Source organism: Suncus etruscus, chromosome 7, assembly GCF_024139225.1.
Source record: "Suncus etruscus isolate mSunEtr1 chromosome 7, mSunEtr1.pri.cur, whole genome shotgun sequence".
Lineage (NCBI taxonomy): Eukaryota > Metazoa > Chordata > Mammalia > Eulipotyphla > Soricidae > Suncus > Suncus etruscus.
The window spans coordinates 122111761-122138950 of record NC_064854.1 but is presented as its reverse complement, the minus strand read 5'-3'; the positions used below and the strand labels follow the sequence as shown (position 1 = coordinate 122138950).

General features: G+C 52.7%; 2 protein-coding genes and 2 non-coding genes across 18 annotated transcripts; 2 read left to right on the top strand and 2 right to left on the bottom strand.

The window, feature by feature from the left end:
• Nucleotides 1-379: 379 nt before the first annotated feature.
• Nucleotides 380-12069, top strand: USP19 (ubiquitin specific peptidase 19). 15 transcript variants are annotated; one of them, XM_049777312.1, is made up of 27 exons: nt 380-504; nt 1920-2182; nt 2443-2481; nt 2633-2761; nt 2849-2982; nt 3056-3358; nt 3474-3693; nt 3783-3939; nt 4035-4106; nt 4219-4334; nt 4436-4656; nt 4739-4934; nt 5016-5149; nt 5263-5421; nt 5500-5610; nt 6074-6184; nt 6267-6368; nt 7349-7489; nt 7578-7696; nt 7862-7999; nt 8081-8394; nt 8501-8611; nt 8695-8911; nt 8998-9150; nt 9240-9400; nt 9482-9660; nt 11582-12069. In XM_049777312.1, exons 2-27 carry the CDS (start codon nt 2056-2058, stop codon nt 11696-11698), a joined length of 3981 nt encoding a protein of 1326 aa, XP_049633269.1. In that variant the 5' UTR covers nt 380-504; nt 1920-2055; the 3' UTR covers nt 11699-12069. The 15 variants fall into 15 exon arrangements, with proteins under 15 accessions (XP_049633269.1, XP_049633268.1, XP_049633267.1 ...); XM_049777311.1 differs by lacking the exon at nt 11582-12069 and adding an exon at nt 10932-11438 and having other exon boundaries at nt 3474-3699; XM_049777310.1 differs by lacking the exon at nt 380-504 and having other exon boundaries at nt 1928-2182; nt 3059-3358; nt 4442-4656.
• A 4000-nt stretch (nt 12070-16069) lies between these two features.
• Nucleotides 16070-26128, top strand: QARS1 (glutaminyl-tRNA synthetase 1). The gene is made up of 24 exons (XM_049777440.1): nt 16070-16258; nt 16371-16518; nt 17681-17790; nt 17950-18025; nt 18219-18283; nt 19119-19172; nt 19296-19356; nt 21247-21318; nt 21435-21520; nt 21692-21778; nt 22351-22450; nt 22561-22639; nt 22721-22829; nt 22927-23057; nt 23145-23237; nt 23354-23491; nt 23586-23673; nt 23756-23899; nt 24005-24109; nt 24300-24392; nt 24490-24617; nt 24708-24774; nt 24849-24971; nt 26001-26128. The coding sequence occupies exons 1-24, from the start codon at nt 16142-16144 to the stop codon at nt 26049-26051; spliced, it is 2325 nt and encodes a 774-aa protein (XP_049633397.1). The 5' UTR covers nt 16070-16141; the 3' UTR covers nt 26052-26128.
• Nucleotides 16752-16893, bottom strand: LOC126014602 (small nucleolar RNA SNORA72). Its single transcript, XR_007497620.1, has one exon. It is a non-coding gene; the product is annotated as a small nucleolar RNA SNORA72 (small nucleolar RNA).
• LOC126014642 (small nucleolar RNA SNORA9) lies at nt 19569-19700 on the bottom strand. Its single transcript, XR_007497649.1, has one exon. It is a non-coding gene; the product is annotated as a small nucleolar RNA SNORA9 (small nucleolar RNA).
• Nucleotides 26129-27190: the final 1062 nt, after the last annotated feature.

Sequence of the window (27190 nt, the reverse complement as noted above, 5' to 3'; positions counted from 1 at the left end):
GACTGGTGGCTACGCGGTCTCGCCCGCAGGAGGTGCGTTATAGCCCCGCCCCACGTATAGCCCCGCCCCCTCAGCTGGCCCCGCCCCGGAGCTGCCTCTCCCGCCGGAGGTGCGTGATCTCATAACCACGCCCACAGCCTAAACACGCCCACTCATCTAGCCCCGCCTTCTCAACTGGCCCCGCCCCGGAGCTGCCTCTAGCTGCGCGGCCTCTCCCGCCGGAAGTGCGCCATCCTCTAGCCACGCCCCGTCCGCAGGCCCCGCCCCGCCCCGGAGCTACTGCGGCTGCGCGGCCTCTTCCGCCGGAAGTGCGTCATCAGCGCTGCGCTCAGACCCCCGGCCGGCCTCCGCTCGGAGCCGAAACAAAACAAGCGGTGGCGGCGCCGGTGGCGCGGGGCGGGGGAGGGGCGCGCCGGAAGCGGAACCGACTACGCCGGAAGCGGAACCGAGCGCGGGTTGCCAGGGCCCGGGGAGGGCTGGCGGCGGTGGCGGCGGCCTCGCTCGGTGAGTGCGGCGGCCCGCTCTGGTTCGTCGCCCTCCCGGCCTGGCGGGGAGGCCGCGGCAGCCCCGTCAAGGTCACGCGGGGCCCCGAACCTTCGAACCCCGCGTCGCGCTCCGCGCAGGCTCCGATCCCGGCGGGACCCGTCACGCAGCTCTCACGTCCCTGCTTGCAGCGAAGCGAGGCCGGCCGGCTTCCTGGAGGCGGCGGCGCCAGACTCCGCATTTGCAGGCCCAGAGCCGGGGGTGGGGTGGGGGGACCCCCGGCCTGTAGATTGTCGCCCCGCGCGGCGCCCGATCAGGCTCGCTCGGGGGCCCCAAGGAAGCCCCTTCCCGCCCGACGTGTCCCGGTGGAGAAAGGGGGGAGAGACAGGGAGAGACACGACTAGCGGCTGGGCCTTGCTTGGGTCCCAGGAGGTGCAGACGGGGCGGGTGAGTGTCTCGCCTCTGCTTGGGACCTATTGGCACGCTCGATCCCGGCTGCCAGCCCCGCCCCAGGCCCCACGGAAGGAGGTCTGCACCCCCTCCCCTGCCCACTCCGTCCCGGGGCGCCCAGCAAGCACTCTTCTGCTACTGCAAGCAAGCCGAGTGTATTGGATCGTGGCCCTGGAGCACTTGGTTTGGGAAAGAGGAACAATCCACTCCCCGGGGGACTGTGGGGAACCGAGTAGCTGGGGTGTGTGTGCGCCTGGGGTGCCTGGATCCTGACAGTCTGGGCTCCTGGGTTCTGGAGCTGGATGGCTGCGAGTGGCTCATGTGACTTCTGGAGACTCATGCCCCTGATCTCTCTCACACGCTGCTTGCTCCCCCGGCTTGTCTGGGACAGCGGCTGGAGAGTGCAGTCTCTTTTAGGGGTGCAGGGAGAAAAGGCACATTGCATAGGAGCAGGTTTCGAGGAGGGCAGGCGCTGGTGCAGCAGATTGTGTGCCTTATTCTTGCCGGGTCAGTGATAGCACCTGGACTGGGTGTGATTTCGGCTACAGAGCCTAACCTACAGCGCCTGTATTTTGAACTGCTTTCACCTCTCCTGCCTGCCTTCCTCCTCCGTCTCCTTGGGTGGTGACTAAGCCAGTGAGAGTGAAGGGAAAGTGAGCACCCTGCTCACAGCTCCAGCCCGGTAGGCCCGAGCCAGGGCTCCTCCCCAAAGTGGTGGAGCCTGCTTCCAGGCAGGCCGTGGCCGCCTTGACTTAGTGCCTTCTCTGTGAGGCTTCTGTGTGATTAGACAGCGAGGACACTCACTCGGCCAGAAGTGGTTGCTGCCATTTGCATTATTTATTCTCCCTTCAGAGTGGGCAGGGCTCCATTGGGGGTGGGGATTTGCTTGGCTAGGGTTAGTGTTCTGGGTCGCTGAGGCCTGGCTGTAATCAAGGAGCAAATTGTTGGGCCTTGGTTGTGATGGCTGACTGGCCCTTTCTTGTTAGGCTGTCAGTTCCTTGTCGGAGAATTTGGCCTCACAGAGTTGCCAAGATAGCTGGACCAGGAAGAAAACGTCGTAGCCCTGACCCAGACGCCGTTGCCGACTCTGGGGCACTCTGGTTGTCAACCAAACGGCTCAAGATGTCTGGTGGGGCGAGTTCCACAGGCCCAAGGAGAGGGGCCCCAGGACTGGAAGAGGCCACCAGTAAGAAGAAACAGAAGGACCGTGCTAACCAGGAGAGCAAAGATGGAGACCCCAGAAGAGGTGGTAGTGGCATGTCTTGAATGCTGGCGGTCTTTTTCTCTTCCCTTCTTGTAAAGCCTATAGACTTGGGGGGGGGTTAAGGATGGGCTTTTATTTTTCTCTCTCTCCTGTGACGCTGAGCAAGGAACATGGAAGGCTGGGCAGAACTTAGGCTCTGTGTACTTGTGTACTCTGAGTGCTTGGCTGAGATCCTGAAGATGGTGGTCTTGGCTTGGGGGTTATTTCCTCTTTATCATTTCCCTGCTCTTTCCCTTTGTTGCCAGGGTCAGCATCCGTTCTCCAGGAGGAACAAACCAAAGAGGGTAAGTAACAAACAGAATGCTGGGAGACAGAGATGGGTATTAGGAGGGTGGGTAGGTATATTCCCCTTCTGGACAGTTCTATTCGGGCTGGTGTCTGTAACTAGGAGCTAGTGGTGGTGGCTCTCCTGATATCTTTGGCACTTCTCTGCAGATTTGTTGCTTGACTGGCGGCAGAGTGCAGATGAGGTAATAGTTAAGCTGCGTGTGGGAGTGGGCCCTCTACGACTGGAAGAGGTAGACACTGCTTTCACAGACACGGATTGTGTGGTGCGGTTCCCAGGTACAGCTAATTGGCCGGAGCTTAGCGGTGTATTTGAAATCTCTTAACAACACCCACGTCTGCTCACAGCTCCCATTCTGTCTCCAGGTGGTCAGCAGTGGGGTGGCGTTTTTTATGCTGAGATAGAGAGTTCCTGTGCTAAAGTGCAGACCCGCAAAGGTGGCCTCCTGCAACTGGCGCTGCCCAAGAAAGTACCTCTGCTCACATGGCCCTCTCTCCTGGTAAGTTCCAGAGCAGGGCCAGAGAGGAATTCTTAGTATAGCTGACCGTGTCTGACTGCTGTTTCTTTGGCAGAAGAAATCTCTAGGGAACCAGGAGTTGGTGTCACGGCTGCCATGCCAGGAGAATGGGCAGGAGCTGTCGCCCGTTGCCTTAGAACCAGGCCCTGAACCCCGCCGGGCTAAGCAGGAGGCCCGTAACCAGAAGCGGGCCCAGGGTCGTGGTGAGGTAGGCACGGGGGCTGGCCCTGGGGCCCAGGCAGGCCCCAGCGCCAAGAGGGCTGTGCATCTTCGCAGAGGGCCAGAGGGGGAAGGGCCCAGAGATGGCCCTGGACCTCGGGGTGATGCCTCTCCTTTCTTGGCTGAGCCAGCCACTCAGGTGAGAGTGGGGTGCCTGTTTGGCAGATATTGGGGTGGGAGAGGTACAGATTTCCAGTGGGGTGGCCATCTGCCAGACCAGGACTGATTTCTGCCCACAATCTTGCCTTGAATAGGCTGAGGCTGAGGAACAGCTGCTGCGGGTACCACCACTGAACCCCCAGACCTGCCTGCTGGGTTCAGAGGAAAATCTAGCACTTTTGGCAGGAGACAAGGCAGTATCCCCTAGGAATGACCCAGTCTCCTCAGCCATGGCCCGCAGCAGAAACGCTGAGAAAGGTGACCATTCCAAGGAGGAGATGGCAGTGTCAGCAGATGTTGCAACCTTGGTAGATGGTAAAGGTGGGGCTGGGAGTCGTGGCGAGTTGGTGGATGGAGAGGGAGGTACCTGTCCTGGGTGATGCTGAGCTTCGATCTCCTCATAGAGCCAGAGTCCATGGTGAACCTGCCGTTTGTCAAGAACGATTCTTACGAGAAGGGGCCAGACTCAGTGGTGGTGCATGTATATGTGAAAGAGATCTGCAGGGAGGCCTCTCGAGTGCTGTTCCGAGAGCAGGACTTCACACTTATCTTCCAGACCAGGTGGGTGGGCAAGAGAGCGGGCAGGCAGTGTGCTTGGGGCCAGGCAGTGTGTCTCATGCTTTTTTCCCTACCCTGCTTTTCTGGGCTTTCTGCAGGGATGGAAACTTCTTGAGACTGCACCCGGGCTGTGGGCCCCACACCATCTTCCGTTGGCAGGTGAAACTCAGGTGGGTGGTACCTGGCCCCTTTGCTGTTTTTGTCCCACCTGGGCTCTTTTCTCACGGCCCACGACCCTGACACCTGGCCCACCCGAGTGCTGAGTGCCCCCTTTTCCCACAGGAACCTGATTGAGCCCGAGCTATGTACTTTCTGCTTTACCGTCTCTCGCATCGACATCTGCCTCCGCAAGCGGCAGAGTCAGCGCTGGGGAGGTCTGGAGGCCCCGGCTGCACGAGGTCTGCATACGAGCTCCCTTCATTGCCCAGGAGACGCGACCAGGCCCCTGCCCCCTGCCACGTGCAGCTAACCACCAGCCCTCTCATTCCCCCTTTTTAAGGTGCAGTGGGTGGTGCAAAGGTGGCCGTGCCGACAGGCCCAACCCCCCTCGACTCCACCCCACCCGGAGGTGCCCCCCACCCCTTGACAGGCCAGGAGGAAGCTCGGGCTGTGGAGAAGGAAAAGCCCAAGACTCGGAATGAGGACACGGGGTTGGATGGTGTGGCTGCCCGCACTCCCATGGAGCACGTAGCTCCAAAGCCAGAACCACATCTTGCTTCGGTGAGAGTCGCGCGTAGAGAGGGCCCAGGATGAGGTTGGAGCGCCTCAGGGCGACTCTCTCACCCCCTCTTGGCTCCCACAGCCCAAGCCCACATGTATGGTGCCTCCGATGCCGCACAGCCCCGTGAGTGGAGACAGCGTAGAGGAAGAGGAGGAAGAAGAAAAGAAGGTGTGTCTGCCTGGCTTCACCGGCCTTGTTAATCTAGGAAACACCTGCTTCATGAACAGCGTGATTCAGTCTCTGTCCAATACGCGGGAGCTCCGGGACTTCTTCCATGGTGAGAGTGGGCCTGGGGAGCGGGACTGTGGGCCGTGGGCATTTTTTCCCCTGCTTACACTTGTTTGGCTGCTGTCTCCAGATCGCTCCTTCGAAACTGAGATCAACTACAACAACCCACTAGGGACTGGTGGGCGTCTGGCGATTGGTTTTGCGGTGCTGCTCCGGGCTCTGTGGAAGGGTACTCACCATGCCTTCCAACCTTCCAAGTTGAAGGTGATTTGTGACTGCCATGTCTACCCTGGACTGGCAAGGGCGGGTTGCCTGAGCTAGCTGTGTTTCCCAGAGGATGTTGGAGCTCCGTGCTCACATCTTGGCTCTTGCTCCAGGCTATTGTGGCAAGCAAGGCCAGCCAGTTCACGGGCTATGCTCAACACGATGCCCAGGAGTTCATGGCTTTCCTGCTGGATGGTCTGCATGAGGACCTGAACCGTATCCAGAACAAGCCCTATACAGAGACTGTGGACTCAGACGGGCGACCAGATGAGGTTAGGCCGGGGATGGAGGCAGACCCACCTCCTGTGGGTCCTATTCCCAGATCTCCTCTAACCTCTAATCCTCCCCAGGTGGTTGCTGAGGAAGCATGGCAGAGGCACAAGATGAGGAATGACTCTTTCATCGTGGACCTCTTTCAGGGCCAGTACAAGTCAAAACTGGTGTGCCCTGTGTGTGCCAAGGTATGAAGGGCTTCCCTGAAAAGAAATCCCTCTGGCGTGGTACAGCTAGCCTGGTCAGATTGGAGTCAGAGCAGGGGTATCTCTGGGTCAACCAGGCAAGGCCAGGATAAGGAAGTTGGCAAGAAATCCTTAAGCTCATTTGTAGTCTGCAGTGTCAGACTTCATGGCTCAGTTCAGATGAATCGTAGGTTCAAAAGCAACGGTAAGGTGGGGAGGGTTAAGGGTAAGATTGCAAAGTCACTCAGGGTGCAGGTGATGTGACTTAAAGTGAAACAAGGTCCCAAGTGCCAAGAAGTACTTGCTATTTTTGGGATAGACGGTACTCCCTCTCCATCTAGTGTTCTCAAGCTTGACCGTCTTCTGAGGACTTGGATTGGGGTTCTGGGCCATGGCAATTCTGCTCCTCCTCTCCCTAGCCCCCTCTCTTATGTGAAGCAACTTAGTACTATCTCTTCAACTCCAGGTCTCCATTACTTTTGATCCATTCCTCTACCTGCCGGTGCCCTTGCCACAGAAGCAAAAGGTCCTCCCCATCTTCTATTTTGCCCGGGAGCCCCACAGCAAGCCTGTTAAGGTGAGGAGTCAACCCTCACTTCTAGACCACCTACCAAGACCCTGGTCCCTTTTCCGCATGGACTCTACCCTTGTCGCCACAGTTCCTGGTGAGCATCAGCAAGGAGAACTCAAGCGCGAGTGAAGTGTTGGACTCCATCTCGCAGAGTGTCCGTGTGAAACCCGAGAACCTGCGGCTGGCTGAGGTGCGTCTGTCCTTCTGTAGGCACTTTCAGACGTGTGTGTGTTCACTGGCCTCTCTGTACACCCACATGACTGCGCCAAAGTGGGTAGTACGCTGTTGGTTGAGGCGTGCCTTGGGGCATCGCCACCGAGGTGCCTCAGTTTCCAGCCATTGTCAGGGTTTATGCTCCTCTTTCAGTGTTTGCACCCAACTGCTTTTCCCTCTTCCAACAAGGTGCTTGAGCTGCAGGAACATTCTTCCCCCAGGTATGGTTGGTTCTCCCTCCCTTCGGCTCCCTCATGTTATCCCAGGTGTGTGGTCATGTCTCTCTTGAAGGTTTCTGACCTCTAGCCTGGTGGTGCCCTTTTTGTTAGGGGGTGTAAATAGGTGCAGAGGTGGCCCCTCTGATGTCTATATTGTTCTCTTGAGCAGGATTCTACTTGTTGACAGCAGGACTGAGACTGCCCTCTGTGGGGAACTTTCTTTTTGGTGGGGAGACGGGTTTAGGGAGGCACATCCAGCAATGCTGAGGGGTTACTCTTGAGTCTTCACTCAGCAGTAACTCCTGCAGTGCTTAGGGGACCATATGGGATGCCAGGGACCAAACCTGGGTCAGTCTTATGTAAGACAAACACCCTGCTACTGTATTATCACTTTGGCCCCTAATGTGGCAAGTGGCTACTTCCCTCTTGGTCTCTCAGGCTCTGATGTACCAGGCATCAGATATATGCCCCCCCCCTTTTTTTGGGGGGTGGATATGGGGAACTACTGATTTTGGTGCTCCAGTGCTCCATTGTTCAAAATGTGTGTTCTAGTCCTTTGAGCTCTTCCCGGCTCCTGCATTACGTTTCTTACTCTATTGGACACTGAGAGTAGAGCCAAGGAAAGCGTCTGCATTCCTTGTACCCAGATCTCTACCTCTGTCCTCACAGATCCAAGATTAGGACTAGGTCCTCCCCTGGGGTTTATTCTCAGAAGATATCTTGTGTTTTCTGTGCTCAGGTGGTTAAGAATCGCTTCCACCGTGTTTTTCTGCCCTCCCATTCACTGGATACGGTGTCTCCATCTGACATGCTCCTCTGCTTTGAGCTGCTCTCGTCAGAGTTGGCTAAGGAGCGAGTGGTCGTGCTGGAGGTACAGCAGGTGCGTAGGGGCCAACCTGGAGCCCTAGTTGGAGGGGAGGGGCATTGGCGCCTGGTCTGGCCTTGCTGAGTTGAACGATCTGCCCTAGCGCCCCCAGGTGCCCAGCATCCCCATCTCCAAGTGCGCAGCCTGCCAGCGGAAGCAGCAGTCAGAGGATGAGAAGCTGAAACGCTGTACCCGGTGCTACCGTGTCGGCTACTGCAACCAGTGAGGACCCCTGGTTTCCCTGCAGTGCTCCTCTCCACTTTCCACCTACCCCCTAAAGACACAGATGTTTGGAGTTTGGAGTTGGACTCCCTAGCCTAGGGCAGACAGAGCTGCCACACTGGCTGCTAGGCCTGAGTGCTGAGGCTCCCTTGTGTCTCTCATCAGGCTCTGTCAGAAAACCCATTGGCCTGATCACAAGGGCCTCTGTCGGCCTGAGAATATTGGCTACCCCTTCTTGGTCAGTGTCCCTGCCTCTCGTCTCACTTACGCCCGTCTTGCTCAGCTGTTAGAAGGCTATGCGAGGTAAGAACCCAGTGGTTGGGTTGGGAGGTGATGGTGGACAGGGTGGGCAGGATGCTTAGTTGCTTTGCTATTTGTTGCCAGGTACTCTGTGAGCGTTTTCCAGCCACCTTTCCAGCCCGGCCGCGTGGCATTGGAGTCCCCAGGCCCTGGTTGTACTACACTGCTCTCTGCTGGTTCGCTAGAGGCTGGGGACAACGAGAGGAACTCCATACAGCCACCCGAGTTCCAGTTGGTGACTCCTGTGGCTGATGGGGATGCAGGGATTCTGCGGACCTGGGCTGTCTCTGATCGGGGCCCTGTTCCCAGCACCAGTGGCATTTCTTCTGAGTTGCTGGCCAGTGGGTCCACTGAAGTTGGCTCCCTGCCTGCTGGTGAGAGGATGTCCAGGCCAGAAGGTCAGAGTCTGCTGAAAGGCTCTTGGAATTGGGTTGGGGGAGCCTTGGGGACGCTCGTATCGGTCTTATTAGGCAGAGAAATTCTGATGATCCTGTTTTCTTATAGCCGCGGTGCCTGGTTACCAACATCCAAGTGAAGCCATGAGTGCCCACACGCCCCAGTTTTACATCTATAAAATGGATGCATCTGGCCGAGAGCAGCGGCTAGAGGACAGAGGTGCCTGGAGCTGTGGGTAGAAGCCAGGTGCTGGCCGGGCTGCTTGCTGTCATTATATGACTCCTCTCCCTGCCTCTTTCCAGGAGAGACTCCACTAGAGCTGACTGATGACTGCAGCCTGGCACTGGTCTGGCGGAACAATGAGCGCCTGCAGGAATTTGTCTTGGTGGCCTCCAAGGAGCTGGAATGTGCTGAAGACCCGGGCTCTGCTGGTGAGGCTGCCCGTGCTGGCCACTTCACTCTGGACCAGTGCCTGAACCTCTTCACACGGCCTGAGGTGCTGGCACCTGAGGAAGCTTGGTGAGGACCAGACAACAGGCACAGTGTGGGTGGCAGGGTAGTGTGTGTGTGGGGTCCACTCTTCCTGACCCTCCCATGTGCTTTAGGTACTGCCCACAGTGCAAACAGCACCGAGAGGCCTCCAAACAGCTGTTGCTGTGGCGTCTACCCAACGTGCTCATCGTGCAGCTCAAGCGCTTCTCCTTTCGTAGTTTCATCTGGCGAGACAAGATCAATGACTTAGTGGAGTTCCCTGTGAGGTGAGTGATGTGCTCTGGTTAGGCACAGCATGGGACAAGGTAGTCGTTCTGATCATCTGCCGATGGTCTCACCTTGCTCTTGGTCACAGGAACCTGGACCTGAGCAAGTTCTGCATTGGTCAGAAGGAGGAGCAGCTGCCCAGCTATGACTTGTATGCTGTCATCAACCACTACGGAGGCATGATCGGTGGCCACTACACGGCCTACGCACGCCTGCCCAATGACCGCAGCAGCCAGCGCAGCGACGTGGGTGAGGGCCCACACAACTAGCAGGATAGATGGTAGGGGTGTTGGTGCGGGCTGTGTTCACACTCTTCCCACCTTGCTGTAGGTTGGCGCTTGTTCGATGACAGCACGGTGACAACGGTAGACGAGAGCCAGGTCGTGACGCGCTATGCCTATGTACTCTTCTACCGCCGGCGGAACTCTCCTGTGGAGAGGCCCCCCCGGGCAGGTCACTCTGAGCACCACCCAGACCTAGGCCCTGCAGCTGAGGCTGCGGCCAGCCAGGTGAGGCCTTGGGGAGATTTTGTAGGCAAGTGGGACCTGACTCGGGTGAGAAGGCCGGGCTTGACTTCCTCTTCTCCAGCAACAGGCCCCGCTGGAAACTTGGGATTCCTGGGGTGCAAATCTGATTCCATTATACCCAAGCTGTCAAAGGGGACCTCAAGCTGTGGGGACACTTAGGTTGTACATCCACCAACATGCTCATGTACATAGGCACCCACTTAGCCCACTTGGAAAGACCAAGCAACTGAGAGCGTGCCCTGAGCAGTTTGTCCTTGACCCTCTTTGCTTTCCTCTGCCTGTGCCCTACATGCTTCTATGACCTAGGGTAGCTGTCACTTTCTCCAAGGTCAGCCTTTGTTCCTGCTGCCTATTCAATCTTTACTTATTTATTTATTTATTTATTTATTTATTTATTTAGGGTTTTGGGGCCACACCCAGCACCACTTGGGTTATTCCTGGCAGGCTCGGGAACTATTTGGGATGCTGAGGATCGAACCCAGGTTCGCCACATGCAAGGCAAAGGCCTACCTGCTGTGCTATTGCTCCAGCCCTAGCTACATTTCTTTCTTTCTTTTTTGGGCTACATTTCTTTTTAACTGATTTTTCTCTTGTCTTCCTCTTCATTGAGCCTTTCTCAAAAGTCAGAAAACCCAGTAGAAAACTTTTTCCTGTTGCCAGTTTGCAGCCTCCTGCCTCTCTGCAGGTATAGAGAAGCTGAGGGTCAGGGAGACTGCTCAAAGGGCTGGGGTCAGTCTCTGGCACTGCATATTTCCCTTCATGTTGCCAGCAGCAGCCTTCTGAGCGATGTGCCAGAAGTAGCCTCAAGTAGCATCACACCTGAGTATCAGGTGTGCCTCCCAAACAACACAAAAGATTGAAAGCCATTGCTGTAGAAGACATGTTAGTAGGTAGGATCCAACTTGGAATGGAGCTTGGAGATTACTTTGTAGATTGACATGGGCCACTACTATGCGTATCTAGCCTAGATAAACTTCCCAAGATCCTTTTTTCTCACACCCCCATTCTTTCCTTCCCCTTGGGAAACCAAACTGCATGTCAGTAGAGAAGTTTTTGAGGAGATGAGATGCTATCAAGATTTGCCTTTCCTGCTGTTTTCAACCTAGAGGACCTTGTAATTGGTCTCTTGGCTCTCAGCTACTTGTCTCTGCTCTCTGACTTGGACTGTAGAGAGTTTGTACCAGTCATCCTGGGGGGACTGTCATGGTTGCCTCTCCCCCGTGGGTGCTGATGGCCGTTTCCACACACCATAGGCTTCCCGGATTTGGCAGGAGCTGGAGGCCGAGGAGGAGCCGGTACCTGAAGGGCCTGGGCCCTTGGGTCCCTGGGGGCCCCAAGACTGGGTGGGCCCCCCGCCACGTGGCCCTACCACACCAGATGAGGGCTGCCTTCGGTACTTTGTTCTGGGCACCGTGGCAGCTTTGGTGGCCCTCGTGCTCAACGTGTTCTATCCTCTGGTAACCCAGAGTCGCTGGAGATGAGCTCGCCTGCAGGCAGTGCTGTGAGCTGTCCCACCTGCTGCCCACCAGGCCGTGCCTGCCTCTGGTGGGGCCCAACTCTGGCCCGGGCCTCAGTGTGTGAATCTTGGGGGAGAGGTGGAGACCGTGGCCCCTGCCGGGGCAGCACATCCTCGGGCGGTCATTCATCCAGTTGTCTGTCCATTTGTTCTGCTGCTCTGACCCTTGGCTGAGGGCCTCACCCTGCCCAAGCAGCTTCTTGTATCGAAATGTTAATAATAAAGCGAGACTGTTCAGGCCGGATCTCGTCTCTCTGTCTCAACGATGCTGCTGTCTGCGCCTGCCTTGGGGCCCTCCCTTGGGTGCCGGGGCTCTGAGCCGCACCCCCGGGATGCCAGGCAGCAAACTGGACAATCCCCAACCCCTGTCCTCATATTCTGTTGCAGGGACTAGGCCCTGGCCAGGCTCCCGAGGTGGCCCCCACGAGGACAGCCCCTGAACGCTTCGCCCCCCCTGTGGACCGCCCAGCCCCCACCTACAGCAACATGGAGGAGGTCGATTAGCAGGTCCCGGGCTGGTGGGGGCAGTGGGGTTGGGGACTTCCCACAGAGAGCCAGCTCTTTGCCGCTTCTCCTCTGACCCAAAGGACACTGGCTTCATCACTGGGGAGTTGGGAGGTGTGATATGGGGGGGAACTCTACAGGTTGTAACCTCTTGTCAGCTTGACCCCGCCCTCTGCCCCACCAGTGAGCTTTGGTGACTCCAGCCACTCCCAGTGCCGTGTGATTTGATTCTCAGTTGTACCTTCAATTCTTTCTGACTCGCATTATAAACATAATTTTATTCTAAAAACTGTAATTTTTTTTTTTTTTGCATTTTGGAAGTGATTGCTGCTGTTTAAATATATTTTAAAAATAAATGATAAATACGCAGATTTAGTGATTGGTGCACCAGGTGCTATGGCCACCTCCCCTACCCGTCATCCTATGGATGTTTATGTCTGAGTGTTAAAACCGTTGAATGTGAGTCTTACCGTGGTGTGCATGTGTGTGTGTATTAAAAACACTGAATGTGGGGCTGGAGCAGTGTCGCAAGTGGCAAGGCAAATGCCTCGCTAGCCTAGAACGGACTGCTGTTCGATCCCCCGGTGTCCCATATGGTCCCCCAAGCCAGGAGCAATTTCTGAGCACATAGCCAAGAATAACCCCTGAGCGTCACCGGGTGTGGCACAGAGAACAACAACAAAACACTGAATGTGAGTCTTATCATAGGATGTGTGTGTGTGTTTATGTTTTTATTTGTGTATATGTATTAAAGCTACTGAATGTGAGTCTTGCCAGCTCCACTGCCACTAGCTTTCTAGAGTCATTTTGCTGCCCTTTGTATCCTGTTGGTTCTGGGTCCCACATGAAGATGATCGTGGTGGCATCATTGTGAGTTGCTGAAAGAATGGAAGAGAATCCCATGAGCCTCTGGAAGCTGACAGCCTCTGGTAAAAAGTACAGTCAGAGGTACAGCCTGGGGCCTAGTAGCTAGACAGCAGGTCAGGGATAGTCTGTTGGGCAGGAAGCATGGGGTTGGGGGTCCTTTTCTTACCTGTTTAGGTCTGTCTGTGCTGTAGTTTGAGCACTATTTTCGTCCTCTCAAGGGAAACAGCAGAAAAAAATGTTTTGGGCTACTCCTGGCTACCCTTAGGTCATACTCCTGATTCTGTGCTCAGGGATCACTCCTAGAAGGGCTCAGGGAACCTTACGGGGTTCCAGAGATCGAACCTGGGCCAGCTGATTCAAGGTAAGTACCGCTATGGCTCTAGATTTTATTCAAAACGCAAACAGTACTAATTGTGGCTGATTTCCCTGTGAGAGGTGCGGTATAGGGTCCTAGTAGGTCCCTAAGAGTTTCTTGAGTCCTTGACTTTTCACGTCTGTCCTAGGCTCTTTCCCACAGTGAGCCTGTAGGCTCATCCGTTTCAGTCTCTTTGGAAAAATGCATTTTCTCTCTTTCTGAATAATGCTGTCCCCCTCTCCCCACACACATAATACATTTTTCATAGGAATAGATAGATAATAGGCATCTTTTAGCTAAAGGGAGGTAAGGAACAAAATTATCTTTGTGACAAGTGTTCTAATAAGCCAGAAAGTAGGTCCCTTAGAGTTTCCTGAGTCCTTGACTTTTCACGTCTATCCTAGGCTCTTTCCCACAGTGAGCCTGCAGGCTCACCCGTTTCAGTCCTTGTGGAAAGGTGTATTTTCTCTCTTTCTGAGTAATGCTGTCCCCCTCTCCCCACACACATAATACATTTTTCATAGGAATAGATAGATAATAGGCATCTTTTAGCTAAAGGAAGGTAAGGAGTAAAATTATCTTTGAGACAAGTGTTCTAATAAGCCAGAAAGTGTCAGGCCAGCAGATGTGGGTTAGGTTCCTGGCACCTGGTAGTTCCATCCCTCTTTCCTAACCTATGGGGCCAGCAAGGTGCTCAGAGTGAGAACCCTGTGTAGTAATCCTCAATCTTTTTTTTTTTTTTCTTTGCTTTTTGGGCCACACCCGACAGTGCTCAGGGGTTACTCCTGGCTCTCTGCTCAGAAATAGCTCCTGGCAGGCACGGGGGACCCTATGGGACACCGGGATTTGAACCAACCACCTTAGGTCCTGGGTTGGCGGCTTGCAAGGTAGACGCCACTGTGCTATCTCTCTGGCCCCAGTCATCCTCAGTCTTGGCTAGGGTTGAGGATGGCAGTAAATACAAAGTTCCTGAGGAAAGATAGCCCTCGTTTGTTTATTTTTTCCTATGGGAACAGCAACACAAATGCCATATAAGGTTGCAGTCTATGCTGGGGTACCCAAAGAAATCCTGCAGAGATGGAATTGCTAGGTTTGGTGCTGGTGCAAGATTTGCTTTAGTCATTCTTCTTATCGTTAGTGCCATAGGATCATGCAAGTAAGTCAGACTTCATGTTTCATAGCTCTGCTTTTCCGCTCAGACGGCTCCAAGCGTTGGCTGACCTGCTGCTACTGCCACTGGCATTTTTGATGGCAGAGTTGGGGTCATTTCCTCATTTGTGACACAACCAATGACCCATATGGTAGGCACCATGTGGGAGAAAGGGAAGGGGTTGTTTGTATAGGCTCTAATCCAGGGGTCTCAAACTCAATTTACCTGGGGGCCGCAGGAGGCAAAGTCGGGGTGATCCTTGAGTGCAAAGTCAGTAGTAAGCCTTGAACGTTGGGGGCTGTGACCCAAACAACTAAAACAAAACAAAACAAAAAAAGATTCCTCTAGGGCAGGGCCACAAAATGTACGTACGGAGGGCCGCAAATGGCCCCTGCGAGTTTGAGACCTCCCTCCCATTGAGGGGTACCTGACCAGAACTGCAGTGATAGTAGTGATGATAAACAATTATACTTAAGTAACATCAGGTAAGGGAGACTTGTGGGCTCTCTACTTGATTATTCAATTTTTGTGGTGGGTTTGGCTCTTGTAGCTGTGGATTCAGCAGTGGGCTGGGCAGGGCTGGGCTGGGCTGGGCATCAATCTAGTAGGGGCAGGCACCCATAGGGAGGTGAGAAGACCAAGATACAGGAATAGATCTGGATACTGATGCGTGGAAATCCTGGGCAGAACTTGCCATGTCATCATGTGAAACTCCACTTTAGGCCCAACAATGGAACGCCATAAAGCAAGCTACAATGTGAATAAATCCTACTCAGTTATTGGAAGCTCAGTATTTGTGACACCAAGACTACCAAAAAGCCTGTGTACTATAGTCACAGATTTGGCGTTGGCCATCATCATGCCACCACCAGTAGCCCCTGTTGCACAGAGAAAACAGTTTGTAAACTGTTTTGTCCAGCAGGTCCGAGAAGTCCAGAAGACTGGAGATGACCTCCACAACCCACTCCCACTCCCAGCACAACAGCCATAACCAAAGGATTCTCTTTCCTGCTCCATCTTGTTCCACTTTAAATAAATAAGATATTCTGCAAAACACCTGCAGATGTTTCTAGGTTGAATTGTGGTTTCCATTCTTTGAGCTTTTTTTTTTTTTTTTCCAGAACAAATGGGCTTTCTTTGCTTAATTAAACTTAATATTCCAGGCCAGGCCATTCTTAGAACTTAAGCAACGTTCCTCCTGGCCCTAAACTCTCCCTCTCCTAGCCAGATGTCCGTCCTAAGTGGGTCCAGAATGTATTCACTCAGCCGTGGCCTTCTCAGAGGGCGCTTCAACCCGGGATTTCCAGGGCTTCAGCGCTCTCAACTGTTTCTATGACAACTCGGAAGCCCTGACGTCAGCAGCACTCCAGGCACTGATTTTGATCCCGAAATCAGAACTGGGATGACGATGGCAAGATTTTCAGGGTAATTGGAGAATGTAGCCGCACAAAAGGTTACACCCATGTCAGCCTCCTCCCTTCCTGGCGCTGCAACGTGAGTCCTGCGACTCAGCATCCTTAGAATGCCCCCGGGGAGCTCAGAGGGGAAAAGAGCCATAAAAAGCCTGTTTGATGGCTCTAGGCCCTTTAAATGGTGCCGACCCACCCGCAGAGCCCCGCCTCTCCCTCCCAGGGTGGAATTGATTGGCTCTTTCTAGAAACACGGACTTCCGATTGGCCAATGGGATAAGACCCACCCTCAGAGTTCCGCCTCTCCCAGGAGTGGAGCCGATTGGCTCTTCTTAGAGGTCCCAACCTCCGATTGGCCAGTGGGCTAATCACCCTCCTTCGAAGGGTGGAGCTGATTGGCTCTTTCTAGAGACCCCGTCCTCCAATTGGCCAATGGGCTAAGCATCTCATAGTCCCTCCTCCCCCTCCAAGAGTGGAGCTGATTGGCTTCCTCCCAGAGTCCCCGTCGTCCAATTGGCCAGAGGGCTAAGAGTCCCGCCTTCGTCTCCAACGGTGGAGCTGATCGGCTGCTTCTCAGAGGCCCCGTCCTCCGATTGGCCGGTGGGCTAAGACCGCCGCTCATTGGGAGCCGGGTCTCCCTTTCGGCTTCCGGCATTCCCACGATGGCGGCGCTGGACTCCCTGTCGCTCTTCACCGGCCTGGGCCTGAGCGAGCACAAGGCCCGCGAGACCCTCAAGAACTCGGCGCTGAGCGCGCAGTTGCGCGAGGCGGCCACCCAGGTGCGAGCCAGCCCTCCGGTCCCCAGCTCCGGGCGGGCCGCCTGCCGGTCCCAACTTCTGCAACTGGCTCTCCCATCTGGGTCTCCTGTGGCCCCTCTCTCCCTCCCACCAGGCGCAGCGGACTCTGGGCTCCAGCATCGACAAGGCCACCGGGACGCTGCTCTACGGGCTGGCCTCGCGCCTCCGCGACCCCCGGCGCCTCTCCTTCCTCGTGAGCTACGTCGCCGGCAAGAAGATCCTCACCGAGCTCCAGCTGAGTGGTGAGACTCCGTCTGGCGCCCCGACGCCGCCCTCCCCTCCCTTCATCTAGGCTCCGATCGCCCCTTTGGCTGAGTTCCTCGCCGGCTCTAGTTTCTAAGTAGGAACAATACATAACATCAGCACTTTTACACTTATTGGCACCTGGCAGACTCAAGTCAAGCATTGATTCCCTCCTCTCCACTAGCCTAGCTGATGCCTTGAACTAGAAACTCAGAGTCGGGGCTTCCAGAGTATTTATCACCAGCATGGCTAAGTCCAGACCTAGGTGCCTAAAGAACTAGGCCTGGGGACAACACGCATGGTCTTGATAGAATAGAGCGAATGGTTGGCCTGTCCCGATCGTGGCAAAATCAGAACAGCAGGAATAATCGCAGGTTCAGTGGATTTGCAATTCTGGTCCAAGCTAGAACCCTGCCTGGCATGGAGGATGGTGAGCTTGGCAGATGGATTGGCTGTGTAGGACGGAGGAGCGTAATTTAAGCTCTTTTTTTGGGGGTGTGGGGGGAGAAGTCACACCCGGCAGTACTCAGGGGTTGGTTGCTCCTGGCTCTGCACTCTGGAGTTACTTCTTGTGATGCTCAGGTACCATATGGGATGCCAGAAAGCAAAATAGGTCGGTAGTGGGCAAGGCATACACCGTGCCCCGTTGTACTATCCCCCTGACCCCATTGTTATATTTTAATTTATTTGGGGGGGGGGCACCCTGTGACGCTCAGGGGTGATTCCTGGCTATGCGCTCAGAAATTGCTCCTGGCTTGGGGGACCATATGGGACGCTGAAGGATCCAACTGTGGTTCGACCTAGGTTTAGTCACGTGCAAGGCAAATGCCCTACCAAATGCACCACTGCTCGGCCCTGTGTTTTGAATTTTTTGTTACTGAGCCCACACCTAGTTTCTCCCAGCTTGCTACAGAGTGGCCATCTGGTGCTGAAGATTGATACTGAGACCCAGGCATACTCTGTCCTTTGAGTCATTCTTCCTCCACCCAGAGCATTTTCCTTCCTTTGCCCTCAAGGGCTTCTCTAAGATGGTGCAAGGCTTAAGCAATAACTTCAGGCCCAAGGAAACCATGCTATAATTGGGTTTCTTGGGATTATGACCCTGCCTGCTTCTTGGAGCTGAGACGCCACACACGTCTTTGGCCTTCCTTCCTTCCTCAGCTGCCCTTGAATATGTGCGAAGCCATCCCCTGGATCCTATCGACACTGCTGACTTTGAACAGGAATGTGGCGTGGGCGTCGTGGTGACCCCAGAGCAGATTGAGGAAGCGGTGAGTCTTTCCGCTAGAAAGCTGGTGCCTCTTTGGAAATGACCCAGGGAAACAGAGTGGCTCAGCTTCTCCACCCAGGAAAACTCTGTTGGAGGCTCTGGATCCCGAGGACATTTTTGGAGGACACTTTCCTGAATCATGTGGCTTTGTTTTCTGCAGGTAGAGGCTGCCATCAATCGGCACAAGCCCCAGATTATGCTGGAGCGTTATCATTTCAACATGGGACTGTTGATGGGTAAGCAAGGTGTATGGGAAGGGGATTTTGTTCCTGCTGCTTGTGCTTTTAGTCTTGGAAACGAGTGAGAAGGAAGTGGGGGCGTGTAGGAGCGCCTTACAGCGGTCTGGCTCGACCCAGACTCTGGTCTGGGAAAAAGGGTGGGAAGTGTCCTCCTTTGCCTTTCTGCAGCTCCTTGTGCCTGTGTTCCTAGGAGAAGCTCGCGCTGTGCTCAGGTGGGCAGATGGCAAAATGATCAAGCATGAAGTGGACATGCAGGTGGGTGTTGCCTTGAGTTGAGCCAGGCAAAGACTTTGGAACGGGCAGGGCCTAGTGTCCACTGTAGATGAACTGAAACGTGCAAGGGCGGGAGAAGGCAGCACTGGGGAGGGCAGTGAAGGACTTGGGCCTCTGAGCTGTGCTTAGTCACTTGAACCTCAGTTTCCCTATCTTTTTGCTTTTCTCAGAGTTGGAAATAGAAAGGCTTATTGGAAAGTAGCAGGAAAAGGAAAAGAAACTCCCCAGCCAGAGAGGAACTTGGTATAGGAGTAATTATCCTTATCTCAGTATTTATTAGGGTGATGTCACCTTCATTTCCGGATACTGGCTTAGATTTTTTGTTGTTTTGTTTTGTTTTGGGGCCACACCCGGTCATGCTCCGGGGTTACTGTTGGCTATAAGCTCAGAAATTGTTCCTGGCTCGGGAAACCATATGGGACGCCGGGGATCAAATGCAGGTCCATCCTAGGTCAGCCATGTGCAAGGCAAACGCCCTTCCGCTGTGCTGCCCTTCCGGCCCACTGTCTTAAATTTATAAGAGAATGGTGTCTGGGGTATAAATGGTTTATCTCCATGCTGGCCCCAACATCTTTCTATAAATAGCAGGTTTTTGTTTGTTTGCTTTTGTTAACTTGAGCTAACAAGGACCCTCAGGAGAGAAAGAACATTTGAAGCAGAAGAACCTTGCAAGTAGCAGAGGTGGGTTGTGCTGGCTGGGCAGGCTTTTCTACATAGCAGTAGCAGACCAAGAAGCCTTGAGGTTGATAAAAGAAGTTAATCATGAACTCCTCAGAAGAGAAACAACTCTTCAGGTTTATCTCTGATCTCTGTTCAGGTCCTCCATCTCCTGGGTCCCAAGACAGAGACTGATTTGGAGAAGAAGTCAAAGGTAGGTCTGAGCATGCTCTGAGAAGGCCTCCGTATGAGGCGTGGTAAGGTGTTTGGACCCTGGAGTGTCTGGCTCTGATGATCCCCAGGAGAGACCCTGACCCAGTTTCTGGGCTTTTCTCAGGTGGCCAAGGCTCGGTCAGAAGAAACAGATCGCAGAGCAGTAAAGAATGTGGTAGAGAATGGTAAGAGACCTGTTGTTCCTGGTGCATTTAGTTTCCTGACTGTTAGGCTTTCCACCTGGTAGTTCCTTACAGACCTGTCTTCAGGCCACTGACTTAACACTGTCCTCTCTGCTGCAAAACTAAATTTCTGAAGTTTGCTTTGTTTCTTTTACCCAGAGAGTCGCCTGAAGAGGTCCAAGAAATTGGATTTAATATTTCTTGTTTAGTTTTGCAATTATCTGAAATGTCTATAATCGTGCTTGTAATGGCACAAGGCATGGCCTCAAACATTTTCATCATGTTCTAGCAAGCACTGTAGGATTGCATAGGGGCAACCCAGACTCAGGCATGTTGGGGATTTGCAGTAACATGATATTTCATGGTATTTCTTTTTTTTTCTTCTTTTTTTTTTTTAATATCTTTATTTAAGCACTATAATTACAAATAGGTTTATAGTTGGGTTTCAGTCATAAAAAGAACACCTCCCTTTACCAGTGCTCCCCATCTCCCTTCTCCCTCACCCCTGCCTGTAATTGAGAAAAGCATTTTACTTCTCTCATTCATTAACATTGTCATGACAGTTGTTAGTATGGTTATTTTTCTATCTGCACTCACTGCTCTTTTTGTTTTTTTTTTTTTTTTGTTTGTTTGGTTTTTGGGTCACACCCGCCAGCACTTAGGGGTTACTCCTAGCTCCATGCTCAGAAATCGCTCCTGATACGCTCAGGGGACATATGCTGGGATGTGAACCACAGACTTTCTGCATGAAAGGCAAACACCTCACCTCCATGTTATTTCTCTGGCCCCCTCCCCCACTTTTTTTTTGACTCACCGCTCTTTGTGGTGAGCTTCATAGCATGAGCTGGTCCCTCTGGCTTTCATCTCTATTATCTCTGGGCATTATTACATTACTGTCTTTTATTTTTCTTAAAATCCATAGATGAGTGAGACTATTCTGTGTCTATCTCTTTCCCTCTGACTTATTTCACTCAGCATAATAGTTTCCATGCCCATTCATGTATAGGAAAATTTCATAACTTTATCTCTCCAGATGGCTGCATAATATTTTATTGTGTATATGTACCATAGTTTCTTTAGCCATTCATCTGTTGAAGGGCATCTTGGTTGTTTCCAGAGTCTGGCTATTGTAAATAGTGCTGCAATGAATATAGGTTTGAGGAAGGCATTTTTGAATTGTATTTTTGTGTTCCTAGGGTATATTCCTAGGAGTGGTATAACTGGATCATATGGGAGCTCAATTTCCACGTTGTTTGTTTTTTTTTTTTGTTTGTTTTTTTGTTTAGATTTTTTTTTCTTGGTTTTTGGTTTACATCCAGCAGCATTCATGCTCAGAAATCGCCCCTGGAAGGCTCGGGGGACCATATGGGATGCCAGGATTCAAACCACTGTCCTTCTACATGCAAGGCAAACACCTTACCTCCATGCTATCTCTCCAGCTCCCAATTTCCAGTTTTTTTTGAGGAATCTCCGTAATGCTTTCCATAAGGACTGGACTAGACGGCATTCCCACCAGCAGTGAATGAGAGTTCCTTTGTCCCCACATCTTCACCAGCACTGATTGATTGTTCTTGTTCTTTGTGATGTGTGTCAGTCTTTGTGGCGTGAGATGAAACCTCATTGTTGTTTTGATTTGCATCTCCCTGATGTGATGTGATGTGATGTGGAGCATTTTTTTCATGTGCCTTTTGGCCATTTGTATTTCTTCTTTGAGGAAGTGTCTGTTGATTTTTTTCTCCCAATTTTTTGATGGGGTTCATGATATTTCTTATTTCTGATGTTGGAAAAAGAGGGACTTGTTTATTTTCTTTATTCAGGTTGTAGGGTCAGGGTAGTACTGATAGAGAGTGTGGTAGCTCTATCCAAAGGTAAATTTTGTTTTTTTCTCCATAGGTGAAGCTCCTGGTCAGACCCTCTCTCTGATGGAACAGCTCCGAGGGGAGGCTCTTAAATTCCACAAGCCTGGTGAGAAGTCAAATTGATACTCTGGGTAGGGTAAGACCTTGAGAGCAATTCTTGCAGCCAGGTCTTTGGGGTAGGACCTTGGGCTCCACCCTGGTCATTGACGTGTTTTCCTGCAGGAGAAAACTACAAGACTCCAGGCTATGTCACCACGGAGCATACCATGGCTCTATTGAAGCAGCATTTGGAGATTACTGGGGGACAGGTGTGTTTGTATGGCCGAGCAAACCCAGGCCTACAGCAGGGGGCTGGAGGAACCTGGCTACTGTGACATTGCCCTATTTTGTTTATCCCTACCACCATGGGAAAGAGCATTTGTTCCTTTAGGATAATCTATGCACTGGTTTAATTCCTTATTCTCATTTCATTACCTAAGGTACGTACTCGGTTTCCCCCAGAACCCAATGGAATCCTGCACATTGGACATGCTAAAGCCATCAATTTCAATTTTGGCTATGCCAAGGTGAGTTGGACATCTAATGACAAGCAAGGTTGCCTCTTCCTCCTCCCAGGTCCTATTTGAAAGAGGTGTCCTTGAGGATGGAGTGGTATTACAGCAGATAGAGCACTTGCCTTGCATGCAACCCACCTAGGTTTGATCCCTGGCATCCCATAATGTCCTCCTAGTATAGTTTTAGGAGTAAAGCCTTAGTGCCACCAGGGTGGCCCAAAAAACAAACAAAAAAGAGGTGTCCTTTCCTTTCCTACCACCCCCTCACTATATATAGAGAGGCCAAGGAGGGGAATCATAGGTCCAGTTTTGAAATTCCTAGGAATCCATTGGCTGGTTAAGATAAGTTAAGGAGGAAGTTTACATTTGGAGAAATTCTCACTGCAACTTCTCAAGCTTCAGAAGAGGTTATGGGTACTGTTTCAAGTTGGCCTAAGGGATGCCTTGTCAGGGCAGATACAGAGACGAGTGAACCTTTCAAAGTATTTTTCGTTCTGATCTAGGAGAGTTCTTTGAATGTCTCACTTTGTTGAGTAGGATTGGGAGAGCTGATGGGAAGCTCATAGTTATCGGCACTCTTCCAGGCCAACAATGGGATCTGCTTTTTGCGCTTTGATGACACCAATCCTGAGAAGGAGGAAGCAAAGTTCTTCACTGCCATCTATGACATGGTGACTTGGCTGGGTATGAACTGGACAAAACCTGGGCAGAATTGTAGTTGTGGGCTTGCTTCACCTTCGAAGGTCATGTTGTGTTTGTGGTAGTTGTTCATAATGTGTCTTATTCTGCTCCAGGCTACAAGCCTTACAAGGTGACATACGCCTCTGACTATTTTGACCAGCTATATGCTTGGGCTCTGGAGCTCATCCACAGGTAAGGCTATCTGATGTGGAGTCAGGCGGGCTAAGCAGGTCGTCTACAACCAGCCTGGATGCTCATAACCGATTCCCATAGGGGCCATGCCTACGTGTGCCACCAGCGAGGAGAGGAGCTCAAAGGCCACAATTCATTGCCATCACCCTGGAGAGACCGACCCATTGAGGAGTCACTGCTGCTTTTTGAGGTGGGCTTCTGGAGGGGCGCTTGGGGCGGGTGGGTTGGAATGCTCCAGGTACGATAGCTCAATGCTGAATGGCAGTCTGAGCTCTCGGTCCTCTTAGGCAATGCGCAAAGGCAAATTTGCAGAGGGCGAGGCTACTCTTCGGATGAAGCTGGTGATGGAGGATGGCAAAATGGACCCTGTGGCCTATCGAGTCAAGTATACACCACACCACCGTACAGGAGATACCTGGTGGGTATGAGCTTTGAGTGGGACAGTGGGACATGGGGCAGGGCAGAATGGGGTTGGATTGCGACCCATTCATTGTCCGCGTTGCAGGTGCATCTATCCCACCTATGACTACACGCACTGTCTCTGTGACTCCATCGAGCATATCACCCACTCACTCTGCACCAAGGAATTCCAGGCGCGGTGAGGGAACTGGGTCTATGGGTGAGGGCAGAGGATAAGGCCAGTGGTATTTTAGTAGCCCTTCTGTGGTCTTCCCGGGTCCAAGGTGGCCAATCCTGACTAACTTTCTTCTCCAGACGGTCTTCCTACTTCTGGTTATGCAACATGCTGGATGTCTATTGCCCAGTACAGTGGGAATATGGCCGCCTCAATCTACATTATGCTGTTGTTTCCAAGAGGAAGATTCTCAAGCTGGTGGCAACTGGTGCTGTGAGGTAGGTGTGGCTCTTTGGCTCATGGAAGCTTGGTGGCTCTATTGACATGTGCTGCTACTAACTGCCTTCTCCCCTCCTATCTCTGCCTCTATAGAGACTGGGACGACCCTCGGCTCTTCACTCTCACAGCTCTCCGACGACGGGGCTTCCCACCTGAGGCCATCAATAACTTCTGTGCTCGGGTATAGCCCCATCACTAGGTGTGTGTGTGTGTGGGGTGAGCATGGGTTTGGAGCAGTGACTGATGCTAACTTTTCTTGCTAGGTGGGGGTCACAGTGGCACAGACCACGATGGAGCCACATTTGCTAGAATCCTGTGTGCGGGATGTATTGAATGATATAGCCCCACGGGCCATGGCTGTTTTGGAGCCATTACAAGTCGTTATCACCAACTTTCCCTCTGCCAAGGTAGGCCTTCTGTAATATGTTTGAGGTGCATGAGTAGGTTTTGGGACCTGGACTTGGGCAAGTTCCAGGACTCAATGTGACTCAGATACCCATCTTCTGCTATAGTCCTTAGACATCCAGGTGCCCAACTTCCCAGCTGATGAGTCCAAGGGCTTCCATCAAGTTCCGTTTGGATCAACTGTCTTCATTGAAAGAACTGATTTCAAGGAGGTGAATGGGAATGGAGGGTTCTGTTTGTTTCCCAAAGCTACGTCTGCTGGTGGTCCTTTCTTATATCTGTGAATGTACTTCCTGTTTCAGACAAACCATTACTTGTCAGGTGTGGGGAGAGGGGAGAGGCAGCCTTTTGTGTTTATCTGGCTTATGCAACCTATAGTGATCAGCTTGATTTCTCACCTAGGAGCCAGAGAAAGGTTATAAGCGCCTGGCACCAGGCCAGCCAGTGGGTCTGAGGCACACAGGGTACGTCATTGAGCTGCAGCAAGTTGTCAAGGTGAGAGCCAGCTGCAGCTTTCCTCCCAAAGTGTCTGCTGGGGCCAGTGTCTAGGTAGTAAGTAGTCTGATTGCAGGTTTCTCACTTTAATCTCCAGGGCCCGGATGGCTGTGTGAAAGCCCTGGAGGTGACCTGCAGAAAAGCAGATGCTGGAGAAAAGCCTAAGGCCTTTATTCACTGGGTTTCACAGCCTCTTAAGTGTGAGATTCGACTTTACGAGCGATTGTGAGTGAACTGGGGTTGGTGGCATGGTGAAGAGCTGCATGCCTGTTATGATTGCCTACTGGCTATAGCTGACTTTTGCTCTGGCTGCAGATTTCAACATAAGAACCCAGAGGATCCTTCTGAAGTTCCTGGTGGATTCTTAAGTGACCTGAATCCGGTAAGCTTGTGGTATGTGGAGTGAGGGTGGTGGCCCTCTTTGAATGAATGGCCATCTGAGTTCTCTGCTTGCAGGATTCACTACTAGTAGTGGATGCGTTAGTGGATTGCTCTGTGGCCCTAGCAAAGCCCTTTGACAAGTTCCAGTTTGAGCGGCTTGGTTACTTCTCTGTGGATCCAGACAGCTGCCCCGGACAGGTAGTTACCATGACCTGCTTGCTTTTTCCATGACATTTCCAGTGGTGGTTGCTATTCACAGTGCCCATAGTTTTTTGCCCTTTTCATATCTCTGAAAGGGCACCTCTCCAGACCTACAGTGGAAAATTACTGACCTGTGACAAACATTCTGCCTACTTTCTCTCCATTAATCCTTGCCACCTAAGGTGGCGTTGGTTCATTTTCTACTACTGAAATAAACTCAGAGGTTTAAGTCTGTGCACACAAAAAAGTATTTTTTTTGGGGGGAAGCACATCTGGCAGCTCTCAGGAGCAGTTATTAGTATAGTACTCCTGATAGTGTACATGGAACCAAGTTGTGTGATGAGTTGGGGACCAAACCCAGGCCTCTTTTGTGGGGGGCATGCCCAGCAGTCCTCAGGTGACCATATGGGATACCAGGGACCAAACCTGGGTCATCCGCATGCAAGGCAAACACCCTACCTTCTGTACTATCGCTTGGGCCCCATATCCAGGTTTCTTGCATGAGAAATATGTGTATAACTGGTTGAACCATTTCTTCCATCCATCTCATTCCACCCCGTACACAAAATTCTTTTACTAATTCCTTTTTTTGTTTGTTTTTGGGCCACACCCGGTGATGCTCAGGGGTTACTCTTGGCCTTGTACTCAGAAATCGCTCCTGGCTCAGGGGACCATATGGGTCGCCGGGGATTGAACTGAGGTCTGCCCTAGGTCAGCCGCATGCAAGGCAAATGCCCTACTGCTACGCTACTGCTCCGGTCCCCCAAGATACTGCTTTTATTTTTTTAACTCTTCAACATAGAAGTTAGGTGGAGTGGCTGTTAATTGCCTTATAAAATGTAAGCCCTGAACCATTCGGTCCCTTAGCCAAAATGATAAAGCTATTGAGAATATCCAAGGTCTCCTGACCTGAAGTAACTCTGAGATGAAATAGAGGTAAAGCGGATGGTGTCTGTGGTAAGACTCTCACCCCTAGCCCTTCTGGCCTTATTCTGGCTTAGTCATGCTTCTCCTTCTGCCTTCCAGCTCGTCTTCAATCGCACAGTGACACTAAAGGAAGATCCAGGAAAGGCATAAACTGGAATCCAACAGATCTACCTCACTTTGGAGGCCTCCGGTCCTCAGGCTTTGTCAATAAAGAACTTAAATCCTTCTAGAGTCTGTGTTATGTGTCTGCCCTGCAATGCTGAACGCCGCAGACAGCAGGTTGTGGGGGAGAGGAGGAGGCACACCGCACATAGCATCACAGACAACCTAGAAACTTTTGGTGCATTTGTTAATGCTTAAGATGGCAGATTCCAGTCCGACTTGATATCCTCTTCCCGCCTTGAAGGAAGGTTGTAAGCCTAGGCAGTGCCCTATTCCTACCAGGGGGAAACAGAAGATCGGTGCCTGCCTGTGTGCTGGGGCAGATAGAGAGGACTGGCTCCCTCAGTAAAAAATCATTCCTATGGGCCTGCTATGTGCCAGACAAGGGGGCTGTAGACTTGCACTGATTCAAGTCTATCTCCAGCTCTGGATAACTCAGGGGGGGACCAGCCAGGCCCTGATTTCCCCTCGCACCTCAGAAGGCTACTCAGGATGTCAGAAGAGGGGGGACCCTAAAGACAAGGGCAGGAGGACCCAGTGCGAGGGCCCAGGGTCCCAGCCACTGTGCCTGCGTGCATTGGACTCCAGGGCGCGGCTGTAGCTTTAACACCCTCCACATTTTCCCTGTATACAAACACAGGGTTCCCAGAGGCCCGCTTTAAGGTGGACTGGGCTGGGTGGCTGGAGACAGAAGCCGAACCCGGGCAGATGGCGCGCACCCCAGAAGCCAAAAGAACTCGGTGAGGGGCGACTCTGGGTTTATTGACGGTTCCAGCAAACCAGGGGCGCCGGCCGAGATGCCAGAGCAACGGGCTACCTTAAGCCCTGCCTGGGGCCTGCTCCCTCCCGCCCCAAACCTAGAGTAGGGTGGTGGGCGGAGAGCGGGCTGGGTCTGAGACTCGCAGCCCCGACCCTAAGCAGGGTCCCGGTGGCCATGCCGCTCCCCTGATCACTTTGGGGGTAAGAAAAAAGGGAAAGAAAAAGCCTCCCTCCCCCTCCCCGGGCAGGCCTGGGCCTGCGCGTGCGTCTGTCCCCTTTAAGGCCGGCCGGGAGGCGGCCCAAGTCTCGCGAGATCGGCCGCGCCAAGTCTCGCGAGAGGAGCGCTCGGCGCCCATTGGCTGCGGGGG

What these genes read in the sequence shown, in the direction of transcription:
- USP19 (XM_049777311.1), top strand. Translation starts at nt 2,056, where the DNA reads ATGTCTGGTGGGGCGAGTTCCACAGGCCCAAGGAGAGGGGCCCCAGGA. An exon ending in GAGGATGTCCAGGCCAGAAG is followed by an intron (nt 8,395 to 8,500) that starts GTCAGAGTCTGC and finishes GTTTTCTTATAG; the next exon opens with CCGCGGTGCCTGGTTACCAA. An exon ending in TTAGTGGAGTTCCCTGTGAG is followed by an intron (nt 9,151 to 9,239) that starts GTGAGTGATGTG and finishes TCTTGGTCACAG; the next exon opens with GAACCTGGACCTGAGCAAGT.
- QARS1 (XM_049777440.1), top strand. Translation starts at nt 16,142, where the DNA reads ATGGCGGCGCTGGACTCCCTGTCGCTCTTCACCGGCCTGGGCCTGAGC. An exon ending in CACCGTACAGGAGATACCTG is followed by an intron (nt 23,058 to 23,144) that starts GTGGGTATGAGC and finishes TCCGCGTTGCAG; the next exon opens with GTGCATCTATCCCACCTATG. An exon ending in CCAACTTTCCCTCTGCCAAG is followed by an intron (nt 23,900 to 24,004) that starts GTAGGCCTTCTG and finishes CTTCTGCTATAG; the next exon opens with TCCTTAGACATCCAGGTGCC.